This window comes from Manis pentadactyla, chromosome 17, assembly GCF_030020395.1.
Source record: "Manis pentadactyla isolate mManPen7 chromosome 17, mManPen7.hap1, whole genome shotgun sequence".
Taxonomy (NCBI): Eukaryota; Metazoa; Chordata; class Mammalia; order Pholidota; family Manidae; genus Manis; species Manis pentadactyla.
Window position 1 is genome coordinate 54,206,488 of NC_080035.1, and position 19,248 is coordinate 54,225,735.

The 19,248-nt window shown below is 40.6% G+C and overlaps 1 protein-coding gene across 6 annotated transcripts in view; it reads left to right on the plus strand.

The window, feature by feature from the left end:
- MBNL2 (muscleblind like splicing regulator 2) overlaps window positions 1-19,248 on the plus strand; it is a 159,472-nt gene that overhangs the window by 96,769 nt on the left and 43,455 nt on the right. For all 6 annotated transcript variants that reach the window (XM_036893879.2, XM_036893882.2, XM_036893881.2 and 3 more), the window contains exon 3: window positions 9,813-9,977. In XM_036893879.2, coding sequence (XP_036749774.1) covers window positions 9,813-9,977 — 165 coding nt within the window. The remainder of the gene's footprint in view (window positions 1-9,812; window positions 9,978-19,248) is intronic.

A 19,248-nucleotide genomic window follows, 5' to 3' on the forward strand; every position in this document is an offset into this window, starting at 1 on the left:
TCCCTGGCTGTAGTTCAGTTTGCAGGTCAGCCCCGAGCCACCAAGTAATCCAAACCTGCCTGGAAGGAATGTTCTTTTCTTGTGTCCCTAGAAATGAATCCACTTTTGAAAAGATACTCCCTCCTTCCATCTTCTGCCAGTGTTTCTTCACCCAGTCTGCCTTTTTGACCTGGTCCCTTTCCCAGTCTTCCTGCCCGCCCCTTCCCCATGCTCCACACCATGCCTCACCCACCTGTTCTCCCACCACCTCCTGGGAGCCTTCCCAGCTCTGACACCAGCAACCAGGACACTTTGGCCTTGTCACAGTGTATTTATAATCAGGTGTGATATGCAAACATTTTAATATAAATGCCTCCCAGAAGGGCAGCAACCACTCGGAGCTGGGTCAGAGAGGCTTCCTGCTGTTTTGGATTTAACACTGATTAATGTGGTCCAGGAGGCGAAGGTGGTGGGGTGAGGGGGAGCGACCGAGTGTCCAGAGAAGTGGGGACAATACCTGATATCCACAGGCTTCAGACAGCAGCCACTTCCTAACGGGACAGAAGGATCTCCTGTATTTTGATAAATGGCACAGCTATTCAAACACTCACTAAATGTCAGTCTTTAAGTCTGATTGTCTGTGTTCAAATTCCTGGAAGCCCGCTGTGGGATAGGTGATTCATACTGGAAAAGACTATACAATAACAGATGTGTAGTAACATTTTGTGTTTTTGGACAGATTTTGCTGATTTAAAACGTGGCCAGCTCTTGAAATTACTAACAATTGATGATAATAAAAATGGCAGCCAATATTTCCTGAGCATTTACTTTGTTCTAGGTGCTACATAAAGGCCTTTATGAGGCTTCAGGAATTTAACCCCCACAGAGTGGTTGTGAATTAGCCTGGCTTGTTTTAATATGCCAAATCGCCAACTCTTATTCCCCCACCACCACACACATACATACACCCAACTAGACAGTCTGATGAAGATCTTGGTTTGCACGTGAACCCTCCCCTCCCCTGGAGTCATCCCTGATCCTGACACTAGGTGGCGCTCCCTGCCATGTGTGAATTGCCCCATCATGGCTCTGAGGGTGTGTGTTTTAGTTGCCTATGTAATAAGCAGGGTGTGGCACACAGAAGGGGCTCAAGATTTGTCAAAGGAAGGAAAGGAGGACAATCATTTGATAACATGCATTGAGTGCCCACCATAGACGGCCCCTGTACTTTTGAGTATAATAAATAGAAAGTCGGCTCTCCCCCTCAGGAAAAATCCTAATGCTCTATTAATATCTCATAGAGCTTCCCTGGAGGTGCACACATTTATGAACGTGCTGTGAGGAAATCTAGATTCTGTGAAGCCAAACAGCCATTTGACTAGTTTTGGCTATTTCATGATCCACACTAGCCAATATACCTCTGTGACTCAGAAGACATTTATATTCTAGTTAAATAAATTAATTTTCAAATAAAGCATCTGATGCCCTGAAATTATTTTTCTTAAATCTCTTGGAAACCTAGGGGCTATTTTTCGTCTCACTGACTTCTCTTAACTGGCGCATTTTCAGTTCACATGATGGATAATCCTTACCAGGAAAGACAGGGTGTGGCCCCATATCAAACTGACAAGTAGCTCTTTCCAATCACAACACACAAGAATGAGAAACTAAAACTGGCCAGGCAACCAAAATCCATTAAAAAAAAAAAAAGATTTAAACATGCTTTGGAATGGCAAACTATAACTGACCTTTCTTGCCTCTCCTCGTTCCTCGTTATTAATCCTTTTGTTTTTCCTGTTTTAAAATGATCACAAAATTTTTGGTCTGAACAGTGTGCACAGAAGGTGCTTGAAGGAATAGGGCGGTTGCCCTGGCACAGTAATGACTGTCACAAAGCAACGGGGCTGGTCCCACTGCTTCCCCAGCCCACCAGGCGCAGCAGGCTGCCCTGCACGCATCATCTAGAGATGGGAAGACTGAAGCATTTGCAAGTCCCTCTAAGGAGCGCAAAAACTCTAGCATGGCTGGGATGTTGTGAGGGAGGCTGGCTCTGGGTGTCATCCCCATAGTCCAGGGACAGCCGTGGAATGACACATTCTGCCAGTTTCTATGGTTTTCTGCAAAGAAAACGCAAGCTGAACTACAATTCCCAGTATGTCCTGGGCCACCATCTACACAACTTGATTCATGGGTTCCCTTGGTTTCCCCTAAACTTAAGGTTGTGTGGTCACTGGTGGAGCATACAATTGGAGGTGTTTTTAACTACCTATCAGCATTTGTGATTTTCCCCAGTTTACCTGTATGGCTACTTCTCCAGTCTTCCTCGTATCTTCCTACATGTTTCCTTCATAACCATGAGAGCATGGAGAAAAAGAAAAGAGAAGATTGTAAATATTCCCATTTTAATCTGTCTTTAACAAGTACGTTTTATGTTGCTTGCCAGAAAAGCATTGCATATATAGACTCTAAAAGATGGATTGTACTATAAATTTAACTAAATTACCAGTAAACAGAAAGTGTTTATTTTAAATTCATACATAATATTGATGATATGGGCAATTGTTTATTTCGATGGAAGTTCTGGTTATCATTTGCTTGTAGCAATTTCCAGAATCCACGCTTTCCTCTAATTCCAAATCCCTTATGCTGTTGTATTTTATTGCTGTATTATGCAGTTGGAACTAATAATACAAGAGCTCATGTGGTTCAATTAGTTTATTTAAATTCAAAAGAAGCCTACAAGTCTAATCCATCACTTGCCTTAGAGAACAGCTATCTCAGTCCCACAGTTAATGTTATCAATTAAACCCTGATATAAATAACCATTTTATTTCCCTATACTTTTACTTGCCCATATCCTTCCAGAAATGTGCTGGTTCAGATCAAATATTAAACTCAGCCTTTACCATCTCACTTAGACCCATAAAAATTATGAACCAATGTAAATTTGCCCACCTACTCAAATCAAGACCTTTTTTATTTTCCATTTTCAAAAGCCTTGAGACTTTGAAACTAGGGAAGCTGAGGCTGTGAGTGTCAGATTCACCCAGCCAGTGTAGACACTTAAAAAACGTCAGTTAAAGTCAAACTTTTGTGCCTGTAAATCCAAAAATTGTGCTTAAAATTTTCACATCAACCTGTATTCTCTGTAGCTACTTATTAAGTCCCCAGAGACTTCATTGATTTTTTTTGACTCTTAATTTGCCACTTCTGCCTGTGCGCCTCAGGCCTTCACTGTCCCACAGATGTCTCACAATTCTCAGAATATATTGGCCTGTTGCCAACCAATGTCCCTGGTGTCACTTTTTACTATAACTGTTGGTATATGTGGCTTTCCCCTTTTACCAGATTAGAAACATTCAAGGGGAAATAGATACGGAATCAACAGTGTGTAGTAAATTATAGGTTTTCAGAGCAACTTCTGCTGTCTCTCAAGCTCTTACAACCATCAGGAGTTGAGATATGAGAATATGATCCCCATTTGACACATGAGAAAACTAGAGTCAGACCATTACAGGTTATTTGTCAAAGTTCATACAACCATTTTGGGAGGAAGCCACAACTAGAATTCCAGGATTTTTCTACTATAAAGCATATTTGCTTTATATTCTCAATTAGGCGTGCCATGTTAATCAACCCTGGCAAGTTTCAGCAGGAAAGGCATCAAAGAAATACAGATCTGAGGCTCTTCTAAAAAGAGAAAAATGGCCAGTGTTGGCATAGCAAGAACAAGAATAACAAAGGGTTAAAAGGATGATAGGCCAAAGAAACACAGGGAGACAGCAGGCGCACTAGTATCAGGAAGATCATAATACTCTATCTGCTGTGCAGAGAAGGTGCTAATAGTAATGGTAATGATGATGATAGAACTTACAGAGAGCCTACTCTGGGCCCGGAACTGTTCAAACACTATCTGCATTTACTCTTACTCCTTGCTACAAGTCCCTGAGGTTGGAACTCTGTTGTCCCCAGATTGCAGATGCAGCAGCCGGAGGCCACGAGGTCACATGGCACAAACAGCAGAGCGGGACTTTGAGTGCAACTTGTCCAGGTCCAGAGTCTGTTCCCATTACCGCCTGCGGAAACTGCTTCTCCAGGAGCGGCTCCAGGGCAGGAAAGGTCTCAGGAATATAACTCCGGGACAAGTGCGTCTGTCGTAACAGCGCGGTTTCCCTAGGCGGGTCTTACGTATGTGGAACACAGGGAATCTGGGCGGCTCTTCCAGGGCCTTTCCATGGCTTTTGGGGCCCAAGGCAGGCTCCTGGGCCTAGAGGGTCCCTGCGGGCTGCCCTCCCAGCACGTACTCTCTCGGCCCTCACTCATCAGCGTCAGCACGTGCCCTTCCGCAGCCTGGCCTGCCCGGCTGAAAACACCATCCAGGCTGGCAGCAGTGAGCGGCCAAACCCAACTGGGAGAGGCCTACTTCAGTGGGTCAGGCGGCGACCGTTTCCCTCAACTGGACTTGTTCTCCCCAGAAGGGCTTTTTAGAGTCACACTAAGACACAATTCTGATTATCCCCAAGTAATACATGCAGCAGGGGCCAATTAACTGCTGAATTGTAGATCATATAAAATCCATTGCTTTTCCCAAGGAAAACTAATGGGATTTAGTCTGTTAGCTATTCCTATGGGCAAAAACTCCTATTGTCAATTCCTATAACAATCTCCTAATTAATCTTTTTTCTTTTTGGCTTCCATATTTTCATTGACTTTTTCAATTTGTAGCATACTAGGAAAGGATTCTAAAAGTGCTTGTTTTAAAATAAGCAATTAGGAAAATCTCATTTTCCAATTATGCATTTTCTTTCTCACACCAACCTGATTCTGAAATCTTTACTTAGCCAAAGCTGATTTATTCTATCCCATGCCATGTAGTATAATGGTCATGTAATTCTGACGCTCTGATCTGTTGTCCTGCCAAGTACCTAATACAGTTATTTAGCATCTTCGTCATCCTGTTAAGAATCAACATGGGTACTCCATATGAGAATCTTCCAAGGCTGCTTTTTTAGTAAACTTAATTCAGGTTGAAATTCTAACTTGCTTTTAACCATCCTATCTAATCCAAATATTCCTAGAGTAGAGAATTTTTTTGGAGGTAGAATAAACTGCACAAATCCTACATAGATTCTGTCAGAATTGTTATTGTTTTTAAACAAGTGGTCTCCAAATAATGCAAACTACAATGAAACTAGAAAAACCTAATCATCAGGATAAGATTTTGCGTTTGCATTCATAAAGCCTAAGTCTGATCTTGCTACTCTCTTGCTTAAAGGCAGTGACGTTCATACCCCTTGACACGGCTCCAGTCTACCTCCTGTTTCACCTCTTATCATCCCCAGCTGCAGCCCACCCTCTTCTGTACCCCAGCCTTGCGGGACTTCATGTAGGTCCGCAGATGGTGCATTCACTTAGCCCAGTCTCTTCCTCTTGTTCTCATTTTGCATTTTCTTCTCGTCACATGTGCATATACACACACACATGCACACAAACATACTTACACACATTCACACATACACACACTGACCACTGCTCACACCCTTGCCAAGTTCCTTCTTATCCTCCAGGTCTCAGTTTAAATGTCCCTTCTTCAGAGTCCTTTCCCTGACCCACCAGTCTCAATCCTGACCTTCTCCCACCATTCTCTCTCAGCATTCTCCTCAGAACACATATCACAGTTTATAAATTGTACATTTATATGCATCATCATTTGTTTAATATCTGTCCTCCCCACTGGACTGCAGGCTTTAGGAAGAGGGGCAGCATGTCTTGTGTTTGCCCACCTTTGTTTTACTAGCACTTAGCACAATGCCTGGCACATAGTAGGATCTCAATACTTGCTGAATGAATAAATGAATGAAACGCTCACCTGGAAGTGTACCGAGAGCAGCGGTGAGGTGACCCAGACCACTTGTGGTTTCCACCATACCTGGTATATCCCACCTGAGGTGAGCAGACCCCAAGGGCTGTGAGACTCAGGAGTGCATCTCCACCTTAGACCCTGGGGGCCATCTGCCTGGCCTTCTCCACTCTTGTTCTCCAGCCCCACAGCTTTTCACAAGCCTTGAGAAGGGCCCCTCCCGCCTCCATCCCACAGAAGCTGAGCCATTCCTTCTCTAGAGGCTGGCCCCTACTTCTCTTATCTCTCCAGTTCTTAGCCAAGAACTAAAATCAAGGAAGAGTTAAAACAAAAAACAATCCTATCAGCCACAGGGAGACTTTTCCAAGACATTTTTATCTTTATTTCTTGGGCTAAAATCAGGATACACTGTTTTTGACACTTGTGTTTGGCTTCACAATGATACACAAAGACGCTTTCCATTTCTGCACACCGCCCTTTCCCGTTCAGCTATGACAACTTGCTTTTGTACAGTGCGAATCCTGACAAATCTTTCCACTGAACAGAAACTTCCTTACAAATTGTTTACTATGTCAAATGGCTCGTTATAATTTGACAGTACCTTTTCCTTTAGGATTTTAGAATCCTATAGGACTGCTTACTAAAACTGTGCTGCTTGGAGTTCCCCAGGGATTAAATTCATATGCCTCAGACACTCATGGTGAACATGCTTCAAAATATTAATAGTACTTCGAGCTGTATGGGCCAGGGCAGTCTCTTTAAATATGGTACTTGCAGACATACCCTGTAGAACTTAAAATAATTTTAAATATAAGATATTTGAATAAGTATAATAAGTAACTTTTAACATGATTTGAAGTAAAAGTTTATTCTAGAGAACCAAAAACCCAATCAAAATACAATTAAAATGGTGACCCGGTACTCACTGTAAACAAAATATACCAATATTTTCTTCATATACAAATACTCTTTTCTTTCTTTGGTGATACTAACAACACTCACTCAAGGGCCGACTGTGTATCAGGCATTTCTCTAAACCTCATGCATGTATTAGCTCATTTAATCCCACAACAGCTCTTAGAGGAAAACACAATCATTGTTTTCATTGTATAGTAGAAAAAGCTGATGCACAGGAAGTTCAAGTAACTTGCTCAAATGTAACAGGTAGGAAAGGGCAGAGCCAGTTATATGCCCAGGCATCTGCCTGCAGAGCCTATGAGCCTCGCCACGCCTCTCCCTCCCACCCTCCTATGGACAGACCCAGGCTAATGATCTTTTTCCATTCCCAAATCCTCATTTATACTTCATTATTTTTTAAATTGTGTTAGGCATCCTATTATTTTATGAAAGATAATGCTGGATTTTTATCCTCCCTGGATTTTAACTATTGCTAATAAATAGCTTGGTGTAGTGATGTAACTGAGTCAGATAGACTTGGATTTAGAATCCAGCTCTACCATTTACCAATTATATGTGGATGGGCAAAGCTCCTCGAACTTTCCAAGCCCATTTGCTCTTTTATAAAATAGGGATCATGGCAGCTGTTCTAGGGATAAAATGAGATAATCATGTATAAATTGTCTGGTATGTGGGCAGTCAACAATATACCTTAGAGCATGGAAGTAAGAACACTAGGAAATTACATTAATTCTCATGAAAAAGAAGGTTCCATCAATAATTACTAATTCAGTGTTGTAAATCATGTTCTGTTGCTGAAAATAGTTTATACAGTCCCTTAAGTATCCCAGTTGTATCAAGAGATAACGGCATTTACGGGAAAACCATGTTTTTCCAGCCTACTTGAAAATTTTACATGCAGCTACAAAGCATTACACAAGAAGCCTAGTGATCAAAGTGACAGTTACATAAATGAGCAAAATTTAGTAGCCAACCTGGTAGTGTGGGCGGTTCACAAATTCTTTCTCCGTTCTATGGAACTCTTGCTTCCCTAAAGCCCCATTTAGGCCCATTTGTACTTTGGGGCACCTAGGCCCATAAGTGTACCTTCTGCACATGAGCCTTTCTGGTGTCAGCTTCCAAGTGAAGGGATTGTGCCTAAAAACTGTTCAGACTGAAGTTGTCAGAGGGAAGCCTGGGGTGGCTTACCCTCTGTGCAGGAAACATCCTTCTGTGTAATCCTCCCCGACCCCTGGGGCTGGGCAGTAGCTGTATCTTGTTTTCCATGACTACCTCCCATCAGTGATGATAAGAATGTGTTTGGGCACCTGGCATAAAGGCGGCCAACCCAGAGGCTGGTCACTGACCAGTGTGGTGGGAGCTGGCCCAGCCTGAATGCCCTCTGGGAGATTTGATTTTAACAAACTGAGAGACTAAGGCAATTGTCAAGGGAGGGCAGAAAGGGAAGTAAAGTAAGATGCTTGAAGCAAGTTGGTAGGACTGGAGGGACCCTGAGGCATCACAAAATAATGTTCAATGTGTAGATAAAAACTTTATCCAAAAAGATTGCAGGGAGAAGTAGATAGAAAGGGAAAGAGATTCCTAGACTGCTTTGAATTAGAGTATTTTAAATTCAGGTGGTTCCAGTTCACCTGTATCTTTACAAAGGTCTTTCCAGTATTTGACCTGGGATGTCTGTTTCTTACACAGGAAGTTGAATGAAGCATCCACAATATGAACTTGAGACTAAGGAGGCTTGCTGACATTGCCCATTGTTACGCAGGTTTTCTAGCAGGAACGTGATCCTTTCCTTCTGATGTCCCCCACAGAGGGGGACACATCCTCTAACACTGCTGACAGTAGGGCCCCAGGACGGCATCAGTTGAGGAGCACAGACCACCAAGACTGAGCTCAGAATCCATGTCTGCCCTTCCCCAGGGCTGTGGTGGGAGGTTCACATGCAAGGGGAGCTGAAATTAGTAGGAAGCAGAATGAGACTCCAGATGTTTAGAGTTAGGATGACTATAAACACATTTTCATTTCCCCAGATCCACCAAGTCTTGCTTTTTAAAATTATTTTTATATCTGGTAAACAAACCCATATTCTCTTCCCTCGGTTGCAAATAGACTATCATTTAGGGAATGATAATACTCTTTCTGGTTAACACAGTTGCTATTCTTTCCCAGAAATTGCATAATTCACTCATCAACATGATTCTCTCAATTGGTAGTTTTGAAAACTTGGGAATTCAGTATAAACACTACCATTTGCAATTACTCTTCAACGCTAGTTTTATGCACACCTGCCACTTACTTAATTCTGATTTTGGTTTTCCAACTTCAACATCTAAATGTTACTTTAGCCATAAACATTCTTCACTCTGCCGTATCATGACATTAAATTTGACAGAGTTGTCATGGAGGGGGACATCAGGCAGGACATGGGGTAGCAGCATTTGTTTGGCAAACAAATCAGCTGCAGGTGATTATCTGAGTTTACACCTGGAAATGTCACCTATGCATCTATTACTAAGACATGTCCACTCCTATACTACTATTGCCTCTTCAATAATTTGGATTAGAGACATCTTCAGCCAATCTGGGACACACATTTAAGGAAGTTCTAACTATCTCCACTGCACATATGTGAGACATAATTATTCATATTTTGTCATCACTCTAGCGTGCACAAACCAGTGTACAAGTTCAAAGCCTCCTTCCGAAAAGTCAGAATACCTGTGCTCCTCTGATGGCCTTCCACCCCGCCAAGGACAGGCTCCTAATTCTCAGCACTCACATTTCACCGGAGGCTATTGTCAGACTTAGAAACCATTAAAAACAACAAAATCTCAGGAAGCTTCTCTGCTCGTCGCGTTTGAGGAAAGTTGATGATCATCTAGTGCCTGACTCATTCTTTGTATGTTCCCACTCTGTCATATGACCCAACATAGCCACAAACACACAGATGCACACGTGGGATCCTTGCCTTTGTAATTATGGAGTGACTGTGAAATGGTTGACGATAAAGTTGAAAGCTACTTAAAACAATCCTAAAAGCAAAACATTCATTTTACAGGGCCGTTGTTCAAGAGAGAACTGCAAGTATCTTCACCCTCCAACACATTTAAAAACTCAACTAGAAATTAATGGGAGGAACAATTTGATCCAGCAAAAAACTGCAGCAGCGATGCTTGCCCAGCAAATGCAATTTATGTTTCCAGGAACCCCACTTCATCCAGTGGTGAGTACATCGCATCTAATGACGGGCTCGATGATTAAAGAGTTGATACAGGCAATGCCACACTGACCTAAAATGACCTCCCTCTGCTCTTTCTCTTTGGCTACAATGAAAGCAAATAGTTCTGAAGCTAAACAGATGCTGAAAATAGGGTTTAAAAAAATAATTTAAATGGAAAAATGTGTGTGGAAATGGTAGACAAAAACAATTTCTAATCAATATCTGGGAAATCTGTCACCCCAACTCTTTCTCGCCAGTAAACTCCGCGTTTGAACAGTCTTAGAAGGGTCATTGTTTTACATTTTCATTTAGAGTATGAACGGATGATCTATGTAAAGGAGAGGTTTTGATGCCTAAAACATTTTTAGCAACATAGTGGATAGATTACTTAGTTCAATGGCATCATTTTAAGGATGAGGAAAGTGAGAAAGTTAAGTGACTTTTCTAATGCAATGTCATGCAACTAATAAATAAGTTGTGGGGCTGGGACTAGACCTCAGACATATTGATCAGAGCATTTTCTGCAGCCCAAGAGAAGGCTGCCTTATGCCACCTACGCATCCTGTCCCTCAGAGGCCTGCAGAGGGTGTGGCAGCTGTGGCAAGGACCACAAGATTAAATGCCCAAGGGGCCCAGTCTATAAATATGTATTGGGTATTATTTTCTCCCTGATTTCACAGTGCTTGGAAGTACTTCCTTAAAGGTCTGGAAATTGTTTTGGGAATGAGGCCCTCGGGGAAAGGAGTGCATTTAGCTGTAGTGGATTTCATTTACATTTGTGAATTAGTTGTCAAAAACAAGCTAATTTCTGCAAAAACGGAACAGTGGAGTGAATGGAATATGCTTTTTTTAAAAAAGTACATACACAAAGACTATCTTTAAAAATAAGTCTTTATTGTATGCAAAGTCTATGTTATTGAAAGCTGCTAAATTAAAAGGGATAGCTATCAGAGAGATAAATTGTCTTACTGTGTGTCTGTGAGATGAAATGAGGAGGGTGGGATCAGCCCAGAAAGAGGGGAGGGAGTCTGGGCAGATTGTGAGCAATTCTACTTGTCTCAAGGTTTCTGCTCAAGGATGGTGGCTCAGAATAGCCAGGAACCAGCTCTGCCTAGAGTGAAAAAAAGTGTCAGGTGCAGGGGGCTCCAAGATGAACAAGGTAGTGTTTTGAGGGCAGATAGACTCATGGAGAGGGCAAAGTCAGATTCAGGCACAGGGAATTACAGTGAGGCAGGAAACGCTGCTTGCAGGGGATGCCAAGTGCATCCTGAAGTCAGAGGAAGAGTTAGCCTGGGTGTAAGGACAACACCGAGTTCTGAGCACATGTAACACCAACTATAGGCACTTTGGTGGATCTACTTAAAACCACACACATGTGTAATTTCGGTTCTCTTATTAATGCACACATATCAATTATTTTGTTTAATTACCTAATGCTAAAGTGACATAGTTATACATATTAAATAATGTCTAAGGGTCGTTACACATATTAAATGTCTATAGGAATACATTTAGAACCACTAAGGTCAACACAGTAACATTGTATTATGTATCTCACTCATTTAAATATTCACTTCTTATTTATTTAGAATTCATATATGGCAATGTTAATAAGAAAATTCCATTCCTGTTGTTAACTATTAGTTGAACTGTTTCGGGGAAATTATGTTTACATATTGTCTCATATATGTTAGAAGTTAATACTCATAATTAGTCTATGAAAAAGGCATATTACACTTAAAAATTTTAATACAGTTTTTTAAGTCACAAGAAGTATTAGAATAAAATGTGATAAATTTAAAAATCATCAGCTTCATAAACAAATAACTTCAGAGTCTCAGGAATGAATGTGTAACCTAGCACAGTGTAGTAGGACAAGTGACAGCCCTCAAATGTCTCTGGAACCCATAAATACCATCTTAGAAGGAAAGAGGGTTCTTTGCAGGCATGATCAAGTTAGGCAACTTGAGATGGGGCAATCACAAGTACCCTTCTCAGAGCAGCAGACAGAGTTGCAGGAGAGGAGAAAGGAAACGTGCCCACAGAGGCAGAGACTGGAGCAAAGTGGCCACAAACCAAGGAATGCCAGCAGCCACCAGATGGAACAGACCAGGAGTGTATTCTTCCCTGGAGCCTCCAGAGGGAGTGCAGTGGTGTTAACTCCTTGATTTTTGGCCCAGTGAAACTGATTTCAGACTTACGGCCTCCAAAAAGGTAAAAGGATAAATACGTGTTGTTTTAAACCATCAAGTTTGTGAGAATTTGTTAGACTAGCTACAAAAAACTAATACATTCAGAAATTGCTCAAGACAAATAAATTGATAACATAGAATACCAATTACCACTCCATTTTTAGGTTTCCTTCTCAGCTAAACATCTCTAAAGAACTACAGATGTTCTACTCCTATCTCCCATCCATGCTAAACCCCTTTATACTGAAACCTCTCACCAAGGATCTCCATATGGCCAAACCAATATTCACTCTTGCCTTCAATGTATTTGCACGACCTCTTAGCAATATTCACCAACACGTAATCAGTCTGTCCTTTGTGGAACCACTCCTTCCTCCTCTGTCTCTTTGACACATTATGTCCCTCTACTATACGTTGAGGCTGCTGTCTGCTGTATACTCTCATCTACACCCCCATGGTCTCATCCATTTCTGTGACTGTAAACCACCTACAGGTCGAAAACTCCCAAATGTATGTTTTTAGTCCATAACTCTCCTCTGAGCCCTAGGCTCATATATCTCCCTTCATACTGAACTCACCTTTAAATTTCTCACAAGAATTGGACATGTTGCAGACCAAATTCTTTGTTCCACTACATTCCCATTTCAGAAAATGCAATCAGCAGTTTCACACCAAGATCAAACGGATGCTGTCATGCGCACTTTCTCACATGCAGTTCATCAGCAAGTCCTGCCCTATCTGCTTCAAGTCCATCTACTTTACCTCCCAGCAGCCTCACTGGAGCCACCATCAACCTTTTATTCAAAATACTTTATAAGTATTTACTTTCCAATCTCTCAATTTCCACTCTTGCTTTATTTTAATGTATCTGCATTCAGCAGCTAGTGGAATATTTTTAATACATAAGTGGCATCATATCACTCCCTCATTTAAAACCCTTCAGTGCTTTCCCATTTCACTGGAACAGAGCATAAACATGGAACCTTAACTATGATCTGCAGTGTTCTCTATGATCTGGTTCCCACCTGGCTCACCAACTCATCTTGAGCCATTCTTCCTGTAGCCACTGAGACCAAACTGAACTTCCAGTTCTGTGAGCACACAAAGTTCTTGTTTGCCTCATGGCCATTATTACTGGAAGTAACCTACTCCTCTTCACGTGGTAACTTCATCTTATTCGTAAAGACTCCAGATCTACCCTGCAACACACCACCAATTTCCACTCTATCAGTGAGGCCTCCTCACTTCTGCTTATCCATAAATATGATTTGTAATCTTTTCTGTTTGTTCTTTCCCACTAGGGTTTAAGTTCAATAAATGTATACACAGTGTTCTCGTACCATGTCTATACCAATAAATATTGAATGAATGAAAATGCCAGTAATTCTTTCCTCTTACAACTCTTCTGTTTCAAATTCACTATATTTGAAAAGTCCCCTGCACCTTATTCTAGCTAGCAGTTTTTCTAACCCCAATTCCCAATGAGATTTAACACTAATTCTCATTTCCTTACCAGCACAGTGCCCCCCCACCATACACATACACACATTCATATGTATGCTCAAGATAAAGAAGCAGGTGGTTAATAAATGAATTCAGTAAAGTTGCAGGATACAAAATTAGTATAAAGAAAGCTGTTGCATTTCTATACACTAATAATGAACTATCAGAAAAAGAAATTAAGAAAACAATCCCATTTACAATTGCATCAAAAGAATAAAATACTTAGGAATAAATTTAATCAAGGAGGTGAAAGACCTGTACATTGAAAACTATGAGACACTGATGGGGGAAATTGAAGAAAACACAAATAAATGGAAAGATATTCCATGCTCATGGATTGAAAGAATTAATATTGTTAAATCTACAGACTCAATGTAATTCCTATTAAAACTCCAATGGCATTTTTCAGAGAACTAGAACAATCCTAAAATTTGTATGAAACCACCAAAGACCCTGAAGAGCCAAAGCAATCTTGAGAGAGAAGAACAAAGCTGGAGGCATTATGCTCCCTAATTTCAAACTATATTACAAAGCTGTAGTAACCAAAATTGTATGGTACTGGCATAAAAACAGACACATAGATGAATGGAACAAACCAGAGTGCCCAGAAGTAAACTCACACATATATGGTTAGTTAATTTATGATAAAGGAGCCAAGAATTTACAGAGGGGAGGACTGTCTCTTCAATAAGTGGTGTTGGGAAAACTGGACAGCAACATGTAAAAGAATGAAACTGGACCACTATCCTGTACCATACACAAAGATTAATTCAAAATGGGTTGAAGACTTGAATGTAACACCTGACATAAACTCCTAGAAGAAAGCGTAGGCAGTAAATTCCTTGACATTGGTTTTGGCGATGATTTTTTAAAATAACACCCAAAGCAAAGGCAACAAAGGCAAAAATATAAAGTGGGACAACATCAGATTAAAAAGGTTCTGTGTAGCAAAGGAAACCATCAACAAAATGAAAAGGCAACTTATGGAATGGAAAAAAATATTTGCAAATCATATATCTGTTAAGGGGTTAATATCCAAGATATATAAAGAACTCATACAACTCAATAGCAAGAAGACAAACAATCTGATCAGAAAATGGGCAGATGATCTGACTAGATATTTTTCCTAAGAAGACATTCAGATGGTCAACAAGTATATGAAAAGATGCTCAACATTATTAATCATCAGGGAAATGCAAACCAAAACCACAATGAGACATCACCTCTACCTGTTAGAGTAGTCATTATCAGAAGGAGAAGAAATAACAAGTTTTGGAGAGGATGTGGAGAAAAAGGAAAACTTGTCCACTATTGCTGTAATGTAAATTGGTGCAGCCACTATGGAAAACAGTATGGAGGATCCTCAAAAAATTAAAAATAGAACTACTGTATGATCTAGCAATTCCATTTCTGGAAACAACCTAAGTTGTTAACAGATGAATGGATAAAGAAAGTGAATAAACAAAAGATTATTATTCAGTCATTAAAAAGAATGAAATATTGCCATTTGTGACAACATGGATGGACCTTGAGGGCATTATACTAAGTGACATAAATCAGGCAGAGAAAGACAAATACTGTATTATTTCACTTGTATATGGAATCTAAAAAAAACACAAAAAACAAAAAAGCAAAAACCAAGCTCATAGATACAGAGAACAGATTGGTGGTTGCCAGAGGTGGGGGAAGGGGGGATGGGCAAAATGGGTGAAGGGGGTCAAACAGTACAAAATTCCAGCTATAAAATAAATAACTCCCAGGAATGTAATGTACAGTGTAGGGACTATAGTTAACGATACTGTATTGCATATTTCAAAGTTGCTAAGAGAGTAAACCTTAAAAGTTCTAACCACAAGAAAAAAAAATTCTGTAACTAGGAATGGTGACAGATGTTAACTAGACATTGTAGTGATCATTTTGCAATACACAAAAATATCCACCTGAAACTAACATAATAATATAACATATGTTAATTATACCTCAATAAGAAAAGGAAGAAAGGAAAAAGATAGAAGCAAGTGGGAGCCTTTAGTAGAACAGAGAGTTAAGAACCTACGCAATTCTTAGTCCTCAGGGACAAAGTCTTGCACTGAGTGTTCTGTCCTTCAGAAATGCCTCTAGGAGTAAAGGGAGACTCCTTATGGGATGCCACATTTTAAGCCTTTTCGTTTGAATGCCAAATACCTATTCTTTAAAGTCAGAGCTTTCTAAATCTATGAGCTCTCAATCAATCTCTAGTTTTAAAAAGTCAATAGGCAATATAGAGCCATAAAATACCTCAGACCACTTAGTCATTACTTCCCAGCTCTGATCCTTCCTGGACACTACAGAATATCAAAGGACGCGTGTGTGTGTGCGCTCACGTGCGTGTGTGTGTATCTGCTCGCGTGCGTGTATGTGTGTGTGCTCGCGTGCGTGTGTGTGTGTGTGTGCTCGTGTTTGTGCTCGTGTGTGTGCTCGTGTGTGTGTGCGCGTGTGTGCGCTTGCGCATGTTTGAATGTGTGATCTTTGAATCTGCATCTACTAATGTAATGTACTGAGAAAGAAGAGTGAAGGGTGAGAAACTAGGAAGAAAGACACAGTGAAGTACAGAGGACAGAAATAGCAAGACCAGCATTTCCGCAGCGATTTTCTGCCAGAAGAGTCTCGAGCCCTTGTCCTCTGGCCTCTCCAGCTGCAGTTAGTGCTGAGACGACGAACACCAGTGGGTCCCCCATTCTCAGACAGCCTGGCAATGGCCCCGCTGCAGAAACCACAGGCCCGGTTCTCCGGAGCTCTAGCTGGTGTACTTCCAGGAGCAGAACCATTCGGAAGGGGCTGCCCTTCTCTTCTCTCAGCTGCCAGCTCAGAACCGAATTCAGACAGCAGGATACGCTGTCAGCCTCGGCTCCACCTCAGGAGTTTAATGTTGAATCAGGGTCTGCGAACCAGGATCTGAGAACCGCCTTCCCAGGGCAGCAGTGCCCCACACAGCTGTTCTGAGCAGCGCCGCACCTCCCACCTGTACAAGGCCCTGGCTGGTGCTGGGAAAACTCCCCACCAGCGCTCTCCCTCTACACTCCGAAGATACAAGGGCAGCTGGTGTTTTTCCCCTTTTCTGTTTTAAGAAATTACAAATACATAGTGAGTGCAGAGAACTGGAAATGCCCCAGACCGGGAGCCAGGAGTCCCGGGTGCTTTGCTGACTCTGCCTCATTCTAATCACTTTCAGTGCCATTCTAACCGACACACTTGCTTCTCACAGATATTGAGAAGACTGAAGAAGACAAGGTGTGCCAGAATGCTTTGAAAACAGCCAACCCTTGTAACCCAGCTACAGATGTAGGGTATTAACTGTCAATAATAATAATAATAATGATAGTGATAATAATATAGTGCTTATCTCTGAAAATTATCAGAACAGCATTTTTTTACTAATAAACCTCAACAGAAAACACTTCATAAAAAAAGGAGAAAATATCTAATTGAATCTATTTTCCTAAGGCCTGTGAACTTTTAACTTTCAGTTCCATGTGAAAGAGAAGATATATTTTCCCAGCCCATACTTCAAAAAAGTGGAAAAGATATTAGCTATGATTTAATGAGATTTTATGCCTAATTACATTCTTATTATAGAATCATTGGATACTGTGGAGGGGAGACTTGATCAACACTAGTTTTTGCACCACTGATGAGAACTGCTATTTACTGAGTTCTGAGCATTGAAAGTGGGAGACAAATAACATCTCATTCAGTCCAACTCTTCAAGCTAAGCAGTTTTATTTCCATTCTGCAGATGAGACAACTAAAGCTTACAGAGGTTAATTTCCTGGCCAGAATAAAAAGTTATACCTTGCAGGGCTCTGGATTTGAATTTAGGCCTCTCCTTGTCTAAAATGTGTGTTTTTACTTTTAAATAACACTCTTCATGACCTTTGTTACAGCTATCATCAATAAAACAAACTGCAACATTCATTTTAGATCACTGAATTAGATGAACAAGTAACTTAAATTTCAGAAAGCAAAATTTGGCTCATTGCAATAGATTTGTTGATGCCCAAGAAGGTTTGGGGAAGGTTCTGACATCTACTGACAGTCAAGGTACAACCTGTGTTTTGTTACCATGCTGACCTTGGCTTGGAATGGTCCACAGGCAGGACGACTTGGATTTGCTTCTATAGAAAGTCTAAAATGGAGGTGTGGGAGAGGGTTCTTTTTTCTAAATGTTTTTAAATGACACATTCAGTCCAAGTATTTTTAATACTTTTTTTCACTCTCACCTATAACAGTGGTCCCCAAACTGGGCCACATATCATGCAGTGATTTTTTTTAAATGCAAACCTTAAGGCCCCTGCCTAGACATATGGTGTCAGAATTTGTGACATCCCTATCTTTGAAGTCCTCCCTACCCAAGGCATTTCTGATTCAGCTAGTTCTTTGAAACTGTTGTGATTTATGACCTTTCCAAATCGATTTTTTTAAAGTCCTAACATTATAAAGTCTTTACACCATTTAAATCACTTGGCTTTTTTTCAATAGTACTAAATTATAAAAACTATAATTACTGAAAACCACAGCTTCCTGTAATTGTGACTCAGATGGGTTGAAAATGGAAAACACACACATATGAAACTTTGTAGAAAGTCACCTGTTTTTCTAACTGCCATCTATTTCTCATGTTGAGATCTCACGTTGCAACTTTCTCCAGAAAAAAATTTTATGGCTGAGCCTTGAAGATCCCAGAGCTCCTTGTGGGAGTGCTGCTCCAGCTCTGGAAGGGCAGGAGGCTCGCCTCTCCCCGCCTCCAGCCACTCTTCCTCTCCAAGCGCTCCGTGCACCAACCACCAGTAATTCACTGTTTTCACTTATAAGAGATATTTTTCTGTTACTGCTGTCAACAAGATATTTGTTTAATAAACATAGGTTGTTATTCTTCCCATATGTTCAACAACTCATTCAGCACCATAAATAGACAAGAGGAGTATATCCCACAGTGTATAGAGAAGCAACATGATATAACCAACAACATAGTTCAGTATTAGAAAATTGCATTAACATGTCATTGCAAATACCTGAAAACTGATCCTAAACAAACAAACGAAATAGGTTAAAAGCCATCCAATAACTAAGAAACCAACAAACAAACAAAAACCGTTCATGTCCAATTCCGTGTAAAAGTTACTTTATGGAAAAATATTTATCATCTTTAGTCTTTAACACTGGCTCTTTAAAAGTGAAGCAAGGTTTGTTGTATCTCAAATGTACACTATTTCCTTTCTGAAAGGCATAATTTTAGGTGCAGCTTTTGAAATTAGTCATCCCATTGATCCCCTAGCATATTTCTTCTTGTGCCTGGATGAAGAGTATAATGATAAAGAAGATCTTTAATAAGGTACTGTGCCTTTATGACTGCTGCACTGATTTTATAACCTAAGAAACCAAAACAACTTTTAATGACCAGTTGAAAAATTGACCACTTGAAAGGTTCAAGCTCTTCCATCCAGCTTTTCAGGAAGGGAAGGTTGGTTTTGGACATAGTTAAGCTAAAGCAAGAAATGGCAGGCTTATATGAAAACTGCATATTTGAGGAATACGAGTGA